Genomic DNA, 15,418 nt, shown 5'->3' on the forward strand with positions numbered 1-15,418 from the left:
CACAATAAGATAAATAAATAAAAATCATAGTATGTTGGATAATGATAAGTTCTAAGGTGGAAAAAATATTGAGTAAAGACCTTAAGGGGAATGCTGACATCTGAGGGATATTTCCAGGTGGAACTCTTCAAGTACAAAGGTCTGATCTGAGGGTGTTTGAGGAACAGCACGACTAACATGGCTAGAGCTAAGTGAATGAGAGGAAGAGTAATGGAAGGTGAGATTAACAAGAGAAGTGGGGCCAGATATTAGGTTTTAGAGGACAGGATAAAATCATTGATGACTTCAAGCTTAAGACCTGAGCAATGAGAAGAATAGAGCAGTCATCAATTGAGATGAGGAAGACTCAGGCATTAACTGAGATGGAAAAGCTGTAGGAGGAGTTGGTTGGGAGGTGGTGTACATCGTAAGTTCACTTGGACAAGTTAAACTTGAGATGTTGTAGAGGATGTTGAATATGCAATTCTGGAGTTCAGGAGAGATATGTGAATTATGGATCTATAAGTTTGGGAGTCATCATCTATAGATGACATTGAAAGCCAGGAGATTATATGAAATTGCTGGAGGGGAGAGAGTATAGACAGAATAAAAAATAGGTCTAAGGACTGAGCCTTTGGGTACTCCAAGGGGATAGGGAGGTCAGAAAGATGTGGAGGGGACAGTAAAGAACAGTGGAGTAAGAAAGTTGAAGGAAAACTAGACAAATATCCTAGAAGCTAAGAGAAGGAAGCATTTCAAGAGAAAAATGCTGCTGAGTCGAAATAAGAGTAGGGCTGAAAACTGACATTGAATTTATCAATGAGGAAGTTATTGGTGACCTTGACAAAAGCAGTTTTAGTGAAATCATGTGGGGTTTGAAAAACAGGCAAAAACCTGATTGGAGTAGGTTTAAGAAGGAATGGGAGAAGAGAAAAGAGTATATGGACAATTATTTTAAGGACTTTTGGAAAAGCAAGAAATGATCAGTTGCTGCAGGCAGAAGTGGGGGTCAGAGGAGGTTTTGTTTTGTTTGGTAAGGATGGGAATGATTATGTAGAGAAATTTCAGGAGTGATGTCCTTGGTATGTAAGAAGGGATGGACTCATGGATAAATAGAGTAATTGTCCTTAGCTAGGAGAATAGACGGTTTATCCATAATAACAGGAAATAAAATAGATTATATGGACATGAGATGCAGATAGGTGGGTATTTGTGGTTGTAGGAGTTTGTAGCAGGTTGTGCAATTTGTCTATTGGAACAGAAGATGGAAAGATGAGGTGTTAGGGGATTAAGAAGAGAGGAAAAAGTATGAAATATTTATCTAGGAGAGCAGGATACTGATGAACTAGAGAAACATAGTATAATTGACGTGAAGCATTAAAAGCACAACTGAGATTATGATGATGAGTTTCAAGTGAGACCACTCAGCATCTTGATGTGTTTTTCTCTGGCTAAATGGAACTGCAAGGGTGCAGGCCCAGAGTAGCAACACTGAATTTAATCAGAGTTGTGGTTTAGCAAAATAAATTCCTTGAAGAGAGAAAAGGGCAAGGGAATTGAAGGTGGACTTGAGGGAAGTGAGGACATGAGGTGGGTGGAGGACAATGAAAAGGTGATAGGATCAATGGGTCCAGGTGGGCATAAAAGGACTGTATCTTTGAGTCAGGACACTAAAGGGACAGTGCTGGAAAGAGAGAAGAATGGGAAATTGAGATTATGGCAGGGTTTCAAATATTGATAATGCTGAAGTCTAGGGTTTGACTGTGATATAAATGTCTTGGGTAAGGTGAAGGACAAGATACTTGAAGGAGAGGAGGTCAAGGAATTGAGAGAGCAGGGACTGAAGAGACCTTATATGTCATTAGTTCTTATCCTGAGGTCCATGGATGGAATTCAGGGGGTTTGTGAAGTGGAATGGGGAAAAATTACATGTTTATTTTTACTAATTCTTAACTGAAATCTAACATTTCTTTCAATTATGAATATGGGTAACAACCAATAAAGTAATAGCAGTACCTGTGACTTTGTCCCCAATAGAAATTATAGATATTTTCATATCATGTTATAGTTTTGCAGGCTCTTCAAAATATTATTTCTGTTAATCACTATTGTGAAATTATGGTAGTTATTAGATCCACTGCAGATCTTCTGATTTAAAGTGTTACAAAAAGTTATATGTATTAGTATATTACATTTTAAAAATATTTTGATAACTGTATTTTACTACAATTGGTTTTATTTATAATCCTGTATATTTTTTCTGCATTGAAAATATTATTCTTAGAAGTGGTCCCTAGGCTTCACCCCTAGATTTCCAAAGGGATCCAGGGCACATGCACACACACACAAATTTTAAGAACTGATAATCTAAGAAGATATTGAAATCATCAGTTATGTCAGGAATGGTATCGCTGAGAGTGACAGTGATCCAGAACCTAAAATCTTTAAGGAATGAGGAAAGTGACTCTGGGTCAGTAGATAACTGCAGCTATCAGAGGGAGAAGGTGACGGCATGAGATCTGAAGCTGGTGGGTTTTTTTGTTTTGGGTTTTTTTTTGTGTGTGTGTTTTTTTGGAGGAGGGAGGGAGAAAGAATTATTTGGAAATGGCAGTGAGTCACAAGGACCCTTACCTTACCCTTACCTCCAGGTCCAATAGAGGCATGTAGGAGAGAAAGCAGCCACCATTCCAAAGGATTATGGGGAAGCAAGAGTATCATTTGGAGAGATTCAGGTTTTTGTTCAAGCAAGATAAAGTGAACGGTCACAGATGAGGCTGAGGGTTTAGGAGATTTTATTAATTGTCCTTGAGTTTGAGAGGGCACAGTAGAAGTGTTTTAAATGGTGAAGGGGGGAAGTAGGAGATGGGATCAGAAACATGATGTACATAACCATATGGGGAATTGAATCCAGGGGATGAGTCTTGGGCTTCTTGTACGGACTGGCATGGCAGGGAGAGGGGGCATGATGAGGTTAATCCTGATGGTCCTGAGGCAGGCAGTGTAAAGGTGAGTGGGGATGCTGAGGGAAGTGATAGCAGGACCTTGCTAGGCGTATGCACAGATTTCTGGGACTCTCACTTACCTCAGGTCCTCCATCATCTGGCTTCCAGCACCTTTCTAATCTCATAATCATTTTCCCCTTCCCTCCCTCTGGCCACCGTAGCTCCTTGCTGTTTCTCAAATACTGCACCCATGTGCCTTCCCCATTACCTCTGCATTTGCCATGCCCACTGTATGGTCTGTCTTTCCCAAGATACCTGTTTGTCTTGCTCCTTTACTTTATTCAGGTTTCTGTTCAAGTATCACCTCATTAGAGAGGATGTCCCTGACCATCCTAAAGAGTTTGTATAATTCCTTCATTTCTGATTACTCTTTGTCCTCTTACACAGCTTTATTTTTCTTCTTAGCATTTATATTACCTGATTATTATTTATCTAATGAATGAATTACTTTTTTTCTAGCTCCTCTCACCAGAATATAAGCTCCATGATAGAGCTGGAACTTTGTTTTGTTCGCTATCGTATCCCCACCACCTAGAACAGTACCTGCCATGTGATAGGCACTCAAAGCATACTTGGTGAATGAATAAATAAAGTCAGAAGCAGCCCTCTGAGGATAAGGACATTATAGTGTTTAAGGGTCCAAGCTCCAAAGTCAGTTGAGTGAGTTTGTTACTTAACTTTGCTCAGTCTTGGTTTCTCATCTGCAAAGTGGAGCTGATAGTAGTACTTACTTCAAAGAGCTATTAAGATTAAATGAGATAATGTGTATAAACATCTTATAGAGTACCTAACACATAGAATCTCTGGGTTTTCTTCCAGACTCTTTCCATTCTTGAAATTAGAGACTTTGTTTACTTACCACGCTTCTGACTCTATTTTTCCCCAGCAACCTGAGGTTCTTGTCTGGGACGTTTCAACATCCTTCTGCCCATAGTCCAGCATGACATGACTTCAGTGCTCTACCTTTTCTGAGCAGTGCTGTAGACTCCACTTCCTACACTTCCCTCTTATCACAATTTCTTGTACATGCCCTCTTTTCTGCACGTGCCCTCTTTAATGCAGGAACCCTGCTCAGTTTGCTATCACGTTGTTAATCTTCCTGGTAAAGTAATTCATGCTCAGGAATTAGAGTTTGTTAATGGCATATTATGTGATTCCTGTCAGTATTTGCATTTAATTTAGGGGCTAATATCCTTAAAGTAAAGCAAATAATGGTGCAAATAATATGAAGTGACTAAAGGCTGCTTTTTTTGTTTTTTGCATTCCTTAGCTCATTTCGTGTAGGTGGCTGCCAACTTCATAAGTTAGAGCAGCTTTAATTATGTCTTATCTTTCTTTCCAAGCTTGTGGTACTTAACATGAATTTCCCTAAACAGAATCATAGAAGTTACATTCAAAGAGACCTTAGAGATTATCAGGACCAGAGGTTTTCGGCTTGTTTCTTTTTAAAACTGCGAAACCCTCCTTTTCTCAAATGAAATGTTATTTGGAAATTTAATATATAGATTAATAAAAGCACAGCTGATCCCTAAGCATAGGAATCTAAGCCCTGTAGGTCTCCCTTTGTTGTCTGTGACAGTCCCCTGAGGGCACTTCCATGGAACCCTTAGGGCTCCCCAGAGTGCTGTTTTAAAACCACTAATTTAGCCCAAGCCTTTCATTTTTCCAGCTGAGGAAATACACCCAGAGAGTTTGTGTTTTATCCAGTGTTACAGGGTAAATTAGTTGGATTAAGAGCAGTCCTCACATGTGCCATACATAGGAAAATGCTAGTAAGGGTGGAAGTTCTTATTTCTCATGCAGATAACTTTTAGTGTCTCATTTCTTTTAATCAGCAAACTTTTATTTGGCGTACATACTATATATGAGATACTTTCTATGGCTGTAACTGATACAAAGAAATATGAGACATAACCCTTCGCCTTAAGAAAGCAAATGGTGTAGTTGGGAAGATAAAACATGCAGCTGAAAAGTTATACCAAATTTAAATATAGCTTCAAGACCTGAGATGTAGCAAAACAATGTGGAATTAATTAAAAATAAATGATACCAGTAATAAGCTCTGTTGGAGCTCAGAGGAGGGTGAAGCTACTCCATTTGGGCTAGAGAAAGTCTTGAAAGCAGAGCTATGACTGAACTGAGTAGGACTTGGCTAAGTAAATAAGTGTAAGGCAAGATAGTACTGTGAATAAGAGCAGAGCTTTGTTTGAATTCCAGCTCCTTCTCTTACCTCTATCTAATATTGGGCAAGTTCTTAACCTCTGAGCCTGTTACTTCATCTGCAAAATGGAGATGTATGGGATTTATATTAATAAGCACATATTAATTAGTGTAACATAAACCTTAAAATGTCAGTAGTTTATCCAATAGAAACTTATTTTTTCCCTTATGTTAGTGTCTATGTTGGACAACTTTCCATGAGTTCACTCAAGGACTCAGATTCCTTCACTTTTGGCTTCCACCTCCCCTTGGTCTTTTTTCAGAGAGAGCGAAGGATTCCGCTGGGAAGGTTTTCAGGGGCTGGCCCTGAAGGTGGTATACAACACCTTGCCCATTTTCTGTTGGCCAAAACTCAATTATGAAGCTATACCTAAACACAGAAGATGTAGTTAAGATGTGTGCACAATTTGGAAAGGAAATAAGTGTTAGTGAACACATTAAGGTCTCTGTTACCTTACAGAGTTGTTGGGAAGATTGGAGCAAGTAATGTATGTGTTGTGCTTAGTACAGGGCATAGCACATAGAGGTATTTAAACATCCTTTTTAAGGAATAGGAAAATTTATATAACGTTTTGCTGAGCAAAGATAATTCACTAAATTTCTATTAACGTGTTTTCACCTCCTTTTTGGAGAGATATCAACTTATTTTTGAACGTTGGTAATGATAATTAATGTTTAAAATAATTCTTCATGGTAAATTCTTTGTTTCTTTTTCTTTTAGCATGGTGTTATTGCTACAGAAGATGAAGAATATTTTATTGAACCATTAAAGAATACCACAGAGGATTCCAAACATTTTAGTTATGAAAATGGCCATCCTCACGTTATTTATAAAAAGTCTACCCTTCAACAACGTCATCTGTATGATCACTCTCATTGTGGGGTTTCAGGTGAGTGAATGTGCGGATTTTAGAAAGCGTATTGTATTGCGCTCTTTGTTCTGGCACATATGGTAAGGTTAATAATAAAAGTAAATAGGAATTTGAGTAATTAGAATGAAAATGCCCAGAGTCCTCTTAAAAGATGTCACCTATCAATAGTTTTAAGTCAATTTTGGAAGCTCTTTGAGAGGTCTTTACAATATAAGTCTGTGTAAAATTTGTTTTTTCTGTTCTGTTGAAGGTGAAAAAAACCCACCTTATTTTATCTAAGTAATAGTTAAAGCTTTCATGCACACGTATTCCATGGTACTCTGTGTTGTTTGGTTAGCCTGATATTTTTATGCTTGTGGCAGGAATCTAGACACTTGAATAAGACTTGAAGAGTCTTAAGGTAGTATTCAAAGATAGTGATAATCAGGGTGCTATAGAAATACATATTAGAAACAACAAACCTAGACTTCAGTGGTCAAAGAAGGCTTGATGGAGAAAGTGACTTCTAAGCTGAGGCTCTAGGGATAAGAGAAAGTAGCTGGGCAAAGTGGAGGGAGCAGAGGATAGAGTGTTCCACTTGGAGGAAACAGCATTTACAAAGGTTCTAAACCAAAAGAGAGACTGTCACATTCCAGGAATTGACAGTTCATATAACTGGATATTAGAATGTAGGTTGGAGAGATAGAGGTGAGATTCATAGTGGTTGGGGGAATGGTTGTGAGAGATGAAACTGGAGAGATAAGAAGGGGCCAAATCACAAGGGGCTTGTAAACCATGTTAAGGAGTTTGTTTATCTAAGTGTACTGGAAACCCATTGAAAGGTTTTAAGCAGTAGGAATCACATGGTCAGATTTGGGTTTTAGGAATATTACTCTGGCAGTCATATGGAGACTGAATTAAAGAAGAGTAAGACTAGAGGTAGGGAGTTAGGAGGCTGTTTAGTCAAAAAATTAGAAAACTTAGAGAAATAGAGGATATAACATAGCATAGTAGAAAGAACATGGGCTTTGGTGTAGCTTTGGACAAATTACCCAACCTCTCTGAGTAGTTCTTTCAGCACACATTATTTAGTCAAACTGTAGCTATCATTATTATTGGGATGACTGTTTCTAGCATTTAAAGAGCTATCATTTTAAAAAAAAAAGATTAGATTTGTTTGATGTAGTTCTAGTAGTTAGAACCAGGGGCAGAGTATTTGAGAGGCAGATTTCAGCTTAATACAAAGAAGAGTTCATCAACAAGTAAATTTACTAAAAAATGGAATGGGTTCAACAAGTAGATTTGTAAAATTTGGAATGGATTGCCTCGTGAATTAGTGAACACATCACTCTTTTGTCCCTTCTCTGTATCCTTCATGGGCTCCTTTTTTTCTGCTTCAGGTATAAGTGTTCTTTGGCGTTCTTTTCTCAGCTGGCCTCATTCTGCATATTCTATTCTTGAGTAATCTCTGAGGCTTTTAATTATGGGAGGTCCTTGCTGGTCAAGAATAATTGATACTACAAAAAGGCCACTTAAAGTGAATCCATGTAAGACGTGAAATAAAGTTTATAGTAAATAACAACAACAACAAAAGATTCGATTGTCATTGTATTGAGTAATGAAACTAAACATTATGGAAATAGTTTATTTTATCTTAGGTTTAACAAAATTTAGGCGATAAGTACAACTATATATAAATTTTTTAAAAACTAGGGTTCAAATATTTAGTTGTTTGGTGTAATATAATTTTCCCATCATTTTTTCCATAACATGATATCCTTCACTTCGTGATTGTAAAGATCACTCTTTGCAAAAATCTTTAAAGATTTTGTCATGTTCTAAAAGGTATTGCTTAACCCTTTGATATTCAAATTATTCTCTTTTGATGTGCCTATCTCTTTATTAGCTGGTCTTACTCAGGCAGATCCTTATTTTTCAAAGGTTTAGTCATGAGGCAAACAGTTCTCCAAATCCACTCTTATTGCCATCACGAAATTCTGCCCTTTGTGGGGAAGATTTTCTTCTACAGTCTCTCCCCTTGGATTTCTGAGACTATTTCCTAAATTGTCCTTGCTTTTCATCTAGTCCACTCACTAGCCATTTCTACTACCCCTAACACCAGTCCATTTAGTTCGGACCCTCATTATCTCTTGCCTAGATGACTGTAATGACTTTCTAACTCGTCTTCCTGTCTCCAGGTTTGTCATATCTGTAGTCAAGTCTGTCTCCTAAATCAGGCAGTGTACTCACCTTCAAACACTTCACCGGCTTCCCCAAAGTGGGAATATAGTAGTAGTTCCCTAAATTCCATGGGAAAGTTACTAGATGTTATTGGAAAAAAAGCATTTTGTGTTTACAGCTTAGTAAACACAAATTGGAAATGTCTAGTTAAGAACTACTGATGTTAATTGTGATACTATTTCAACAGTGTAGTTCAAGTGAGATGAGCATTTATAGGCATACATTGCCAGTTAATCTGTTATTGAGAACTCAAGTTTATATCAAAATATAAGGTATAAAAACCCATTTGACAGTGGGTGCATTTATCTCATATTCAGATATGAATTTTCCCATTCTAATTAGATTTAAGCTATCAATTAAAAATTCGTATGAAAATAATATCTATTCTTTGTAGAAAATTTGGAAAGTATAGGATAGAAAGAAAAAAAAAAGTTGCTCTTATACCACCACCCACAGATAACTGAATGTTTTTATAGTCCATTGATATAGATATTATTGTGTCTCTATACCTGCATTATCTACTTATGTATTTATTAAATAAATACTTATTTAACATGTATATGCAAGGCTATTCTAGATACTGGAGATGTAACAATAAATAAAGCAGGAAAAGTTCCTGCTCCATGGAGCTTATATACTAGTGAGGAGAGAAAGTTAACTAAATAAGTGATCAAACAAACAAATAAATACATAACCAACTGTCAAGAAGTAATAGTGCTGTGAATGAAAAATAAAGCAGGTCAATGAAATAATCTCGAATGGCTGTATATATTAAAAAATATTTTGAGATTGATCGAAAACTTAAAATCTTATTTCAGATGGCAAAAGATCCATGTATTTAGTTTTGGGGAAAAGTTTTTTATTGTATATGTTTATGGAGAAATGTTTTCTTTAACATTCTACACTCTATCCAAAATTAAACTGAGCAAAGCTTATATCATGAGTATCATTTGAAGAACTGCTAATCTTTATTTTGAAACAAAACAAGTCAATTGTGTATTCTATTTTAGACTAAAAAAATATTAGTTACAGATCATTAAGCTAACATTAAGGAGTCAGTTGACAATTATAGAATGTAAATATTGTTTTGTAATGATCTAATCATACTGGATTAATTTAATTTTTAAATGAAACAGAGGATGTTATCTCTCTTGATTTTATTCATTCAGTGTGTGGGTATGTATATTATATATATACATATATCAGACTATAAATTCTTTGAGTATAAGGACTATATCTTTTCATTTATAAATGCCCATGAAAGACATTATATATATATATAATTATGAAAATGATGATGACAACAACAGCAGCTACTTTATACTGAATGCTATCAAATGAGAAACACCATCGCTAAGTGTTTAGCACTTAGATTGCCCAATTGTGTCTAATTCTTTTCACAATATGTTAAATAAAAATAAAGAGAAATTGGATAGATTAGAGAAGTGAAAATTATCAAAATAATGGAAATTAAATCCTATATTTAGACATGTAAGCTGTCCACCTAGATGATGGAAAGACTAGGTATGATTTGAATACATGAGTGATTTTATGATCACAGAAGACTGAGCAGGAGAAATTACAGTTATGTTAATGCAGAAAGGATTTTGACTGTTTCATAGCAATATTATCGAAAACCCAATGGCTTAAGCAATATACTTTTGTTATCTCATAGTTTCTGTGGATCAGGAGTTTGTGCACGAATGGGTTATCTACTTAGCCTCATCCAGGGCTAGGTTCTCATCTGGAGTCTTGACTGGGGAAAAATCCATTTCTCCATTCCCATCATTGTTGGCAGCATTTGGTTCCTTGCTGTTGTAGAAATGAAAGCGTAAGTTTCTGGTTGGTTGTCTGCCAGAGACCACCTCCAGTTCCTTGCCATGTACAATTTACTAACATAGTTGCTTGCTTCCTCTAGGCCAGCAAGGGAAAGACTCTAGTAAGAGATATTTTACAATATTATGTAAGGTAGTTATGTGCTCATATGCATGTAATCATGTACATCCCATCTTTGCTGTATTCCATTGGTTAGAAGCAAGTCACAGATCCCACCCATACTCAAGGGGAGGAGATTACACAAATATGTGAACATCAGGAGGCAGAGGTCATGGAGGCCACCTTAAGAGTCTGTCTGCCACAACTGGACATAAGGGAATACTTACTGGCTGTCTTGGGGGTATATTGTTGAAATAGAAGTAGTGTGTCTCTGCCTCTCTTGACTTTTAGGAATATGGACACTCATTTAATTTATATGAGATTCAAAAGCATTTGACTTATACTTCTTGTGGTCATTTCCATCTCTCATTTTTTAAAATTTATAACTTCTACCTACATAATTTTTAAAAGAGAAAGGCTAAAGAAGTTAGAAAAATAGAGAATAATGCCACCCTCTGTCAAGTATATTATATAAATTAATCTAACTTTTCCTCACTAAATTTTTCAGTAAGTAGAGGTTAGAAAGATTTCCTGTTTAATATAAGGATATGAAAGTGAGGTATGCAGAGAACCTGTACCTGCTCAAGTTTATTAAATGAAGATGAATATAAATGAGGCAAGTGTTTACAAATGCCATAGTGCTAAAAGGTTTCCTCTGTACTGAAGGACCAAATGTGTAGAAAATAAAGGATAAACTACAATCCACACTAAAATGTGGTTTAAAGTGAGTCATGCTAGAATCATGACCTTTCAGCTCTCATTCTAATGCCATTTACCTCTAGGTTTTGGAAAAGGAATACTTTGGGTACTCTGTTAGTATAAATAGTTGTAGACTGCAAAATTAAGTGAAAAAAATAATTCACAGCCTTATTAGAACTGACATTCCTAGAGCAGTAGAATTGCTCTAATTAAGATAGTTTAATAAAAACATCTTACTTTAAAATAAATGATCAAAAGCATCTTGGTAATTGATTTCTGAAATATTAATGTTCTTCATCAGAACTGTCTTAGGCTGTTCAGAAAGTTAATGCTTTAGTTGCTTTTTAAACAACTTTAAATGATTTTTTTTTTTTTTTTTTGGTGAGGAAGATTAGCCCTGAGCTAACATCTGTTACCAGTCCTCCTCTTTTTGCTGAAGAAGATTGACCCTGGGCTAACATCTGTGCCCATCTTCCCCTACTTTATATGCGATGCCGCCACAGCATGGCTTGACGAGAGGTGCGTCAGTCCGCCTCTGGGCTCCGAACCTGTGGAACCCCGGGCCGCCCAAGCGGAGCGTGTGAACTTAACCGCTACGCAACTGGGCAGGCCCCAAACAACTTTATATAATTTTTTAAAGCACATATTCTAAATTTAAAAGTATTGGGCCGGCCCGGGGGCATAGTGGTTAAGTTTGTCTGGTCCCCTTGGGCAGCCTGGGTTTCGCTGGTTCAGATCCTGGGTGCAGACCTGTGCACCACTCATCAAGCTATGCTGAGGCAGCGTCCCACATACAGCAACTAGAAGGATGTACAACTATGACATACAACTATCTACTGGAGCTTTGGGGAGAAAAAAAGGAAAAAAGGAGGAAGATTGGCAACAGATGTTAGCTCAGGGCCAAGCTTCCTCAAAAAAAAAAAAAAAGTATTATGACAATCACTCACTGGAATGATAGGAAATGATTATTTGAAAGATCTTTTTTATTAAGTAATTCACTAGATTTATTTTACTTTGTTTTCATGAGCAGTTGAACATTATTAATGTTTAATTTTTTCGGATAATATGATTATTTTGAAAAATCTTAATATCAGAGAATTTATGAGAAGCATGTCTACATGAAAGATCTATAAATAAATAAGTTTGATTAATGAACCTGTCTGAACTAGTTAATTGTTTTTATCGTAGACTTCATAAGAAGTGGCAAACCTTGGTGGCTGAATGACACATCTGCTTTTCCTTCTTCACTACCAATTAATGGCACACATATCCACCACAGACAGAAGAGATCAGTAAGCATTGAGCGGTTTGTGGAGACATTAGTAGTGGCAGACAAAATGATGGTGGGCTACCATGGCCGCAAAGACATTGAACATTACATTTTGAGTGTGATGAATATTGTAAGTTTGATCCCTCTATATAATATTTTAACTCAATAGTTTGTTGTGTTTTTTTGACTAAGGTCATGGAATTTTTGGGAAATAGTGATTTTAAGAATTTTCTCATCTAAAATGAGAAAGAATCAATCTATTAATGTTTCAGTTCTATAGAAAATACATTTAAAGGTGATCTTATTGTTCATTTTCAGATAATATGACTTTTTGAATGGGTCTTGTTAAATTTTGTTTAAGAAGTTTTCCTTAACTTGAAACATCAGCTCATCCACTTAATTACTATGTCGTAGTTCATCTTTAGGAGAAAATATTTCTTGGGGTAGACTTGTATAAATACCTTTTACCAAGGCGTCTTAAGGGTAGAGTTATAAGTGATATGGGATAAAATAATATCTTTTTATACACACAGTGGTTAAATTCATGAAAAATTATTTTGCCACTCTTCAAGAAAATATCAAATGATCACCCTATGATTTTTGTCTGACTTTGTGTCTTTTCTTGTTTTCTGGAGGTCAGGTTGCCAAACTTTACCGTGATTCCAGCCTAGGAAACGTTGTGAATATTATAGTGGCCCGCTTAATTGTTCTCACAGAAGATCAGGTAAGAATGAGTTGGTTTATAAATCTAAAACTCTTAACAGATAGGCTATAGAATTATGTATTATAAAATGACTTATTACTGCTCCTTTTAGGAGGTTCTAGTTTAATATGACTTTCAGCTCTAAGCATTTAATATTTTAAGCAAATTTTAAATAGTTTACAAGAATATACCTGTTAGGTCCTGGTAAAGCTGTATATATGTATCTTAGCTATGTGTTTCAGTATAAAGATGAGCATTTGCATGGCAGACCTCATAATAGTGGTTTTAGTTGGTTTTGTATGCTGATAATCACATATATTGACATTATCATTAAAGCTGGAACTGGAAAGAATGTCTGTTCAATAATACACTAAATTAACTGTCAGATATTACAGAAATAAAAATTGGCAAGAGATTATTCCTAGAAACCACTGCTTCTAATTATAGTCCCACTTTAGTCTTCAAAAGTTTTAACAACTGACCTTAGCAATTTGTTTGGAACATTTCTGGTATGCATGTTGTATTGCAGCCAAACTTGGAGATAAACCACCATGCAGACAAGTCCCTCGATAGCTTCTGTAAATGGCAGAAATCCATTCTCTCCCACCAAAGTGATGGAAACACCATTCCAGAAAATGGGATTGCCCACCACGATAATGCGGTTCTTATTACTAGGTATGGTTTGTTGCAAGTATTTTACCTTTGATTGTTGTGTTTGATATTGTAACTATATTTGGTTTTATCTAAAGCCTCATTCAGGTAATGAGTATAGAGAAGGCAAAATGGTAATTTATTATTCACCACTGAGAAAGAATACATTACACTTATTGTCTTTGCATCAAATGAACCAAATAAGAAAAAAGAAAAGATTTAGAGTTGACTTAGAAATTTAATAAATACCTTTCCTTCTACTAAGGTCTATTCATAAGGTTTAATTGGAAGCACATATATGTTTTGTTAATTGAACAAAATACATACTAAAAGCAAGATTAAAAAGTATGAGAAAAATATATTTTAAAAACAAAAATGAGTCATCACTCTTGGTTATAAAATATATTAATTATTCTTACCTCCAAATTATTAACAGGGAGGACATCGATAGTTACACACTTTACTTAAGTGAATGTTTATTTAATTAAAAATATTTTAATAGATATAAATATAAAGAAGCAGATTTATTACCCTGTATGTTGAACAGCTTGTCTCTCAGGAAAAATTATTACTTGCTGATAACCCAATGAATTCATATTGTTTCTTTACAGTTTTGCAAAATTGTATTCAGATCCATTTTATTCCTTCCTCTCCAACAACAACTTTGTGAAGTAGATATAGATATCGTTATTATTTTTCCCATGTAAGAAATGAGGAAACTGGTTTAAAATACTTAAGTTGCTCGAGATCGCTTGGCTAGTAAGTGAAAGAGCAGGGCTTAAACCCTGACGATCCTGTCCTTTTTGATGATACCGTGCTATCTGTCTGAGTTTTTTTGTACTCCAATTATGATTGATTAGAAGCATGTTTAAATCATTTTAAGATGTTTGTCTTTTGACTTCTTATCAGTATTCAAAAATGAAAACAAAATAAATAATAGCAAACAAACAATAAGCAAAATGGAAGCATTATTCTCTCATGGCTAAATGGAATAGCCTTGCTATCTTGATTATTTCTTTTAATTTGCAAGGCAATATTTGACTTATACTTCATCTGTGGTGTGCTCATTGACTCTACATTAAACTCTTTGGAGGGAGTATAAAATATCTGGGATCAGAATCTCAAGACCCGGTAAGATAATGTGAATTTAGCTTTAAAAAAATGTCCCTGTTAACTGAGTTGTAGAGTTAAAAGTTTCTGAGTTTATTTTTTTTACAGTTACATTTACTTTAATTGACTTCAGCTACCTGGCATCGTAAACCAGAAAATTTTGTTGATGATATGCTTGCCAAATAAAAACAACATTGTATGTTTCTATATTCATATGTGTTGACATATCAGTCTGATAAATTCTGCAATTCCTCAGAGTCTTGTGGTCTGGAATGATTCCCAAATATATTTGAGGAGTTAAAAATATACTAGGAATTGTGCAAATGTAGAAACCTTTGTGTAAAAATATATATGGATATGATTAGTGTCAATGAAATTACTAAAGGAAAATGTCTGTTATATATGTTAACAAAATGATCACAGATATTTCCATTGGCTTCCGTATTTATATTTATAAAGCCCTACCTGTCTCCAAAAAGGCAATGCCTAGTGCTCTCCTGAAGCTTCACATTTTAGTAATTGTTTTTGCATTGGACTTTTAACTTTTGCATCAAATGACAGAATACCAAGAGTGCACATTTATAAGTATTCAAGTAGTGAAATACATCTGGGCAGTTAGCCACCCTTTCTTTGCACTGGCTACAACATTCAGCTGTCTGAGTTGTTACTCTGAATAGGTCCAGATATTTTTCTGATCCTCTGCAGAGCTCTTCTTTGCTTCTCCAAGCTACTTCAAGTGCCTTTTGAAGTCTGAGAT

At 35.5% G+C, this 15,418-nt stretch overlaps 1 protein-coding gene across 1 annotated transcript in view; it reads left to right on the forward strand.

Annotated features, from left to right (window-relative positions):
• The window catches only part of ADAMTS6 (ADAM metallopeptidase with thrombospondin type 1 motif 6), a 320,979-nt gene that overhangs the window by 7,862 nt on the left and 297,699 nt on the right, over positions 1 to 15,418 (forward strand). Inside the window, exons 3-6 of the mRNA XM_058563973.1 lie at positions 5,923 to 6,091; positions 12,116 to 12,327; positions 12,838 to 12,921; positions 13,430 to 13,575. Of these exons, the coding sequence (XP_058419956.1) occupies positions 5,923 to 6,091; positions 12,116 to 12,327; positions 12,838 to 12,921; positions 13,430 to 13,575 (611 nt within the window). The remainder of the gene's footprint in view (positions 1 to 5,922; positions 6,092 to 12,115; positions 12,328 to 12,837; positions 12,922 to 13,429; positions 13,576 to 15,418) is intronic.

Source organism: Diceros bicornis, chromosome 20 (assembly GCF_020826845.1).
Source record: "Diceros bicornis minor isolate mBicDic1 chromosome 20, mDicBic1.mat.cur, whole genome shotgun sequence".
NCBI lineage: Eukaryota > Metazoa > Chordata > Mammalia > Perissodactyla > Rhinocerotidae > Diceros > Diceros bicornis.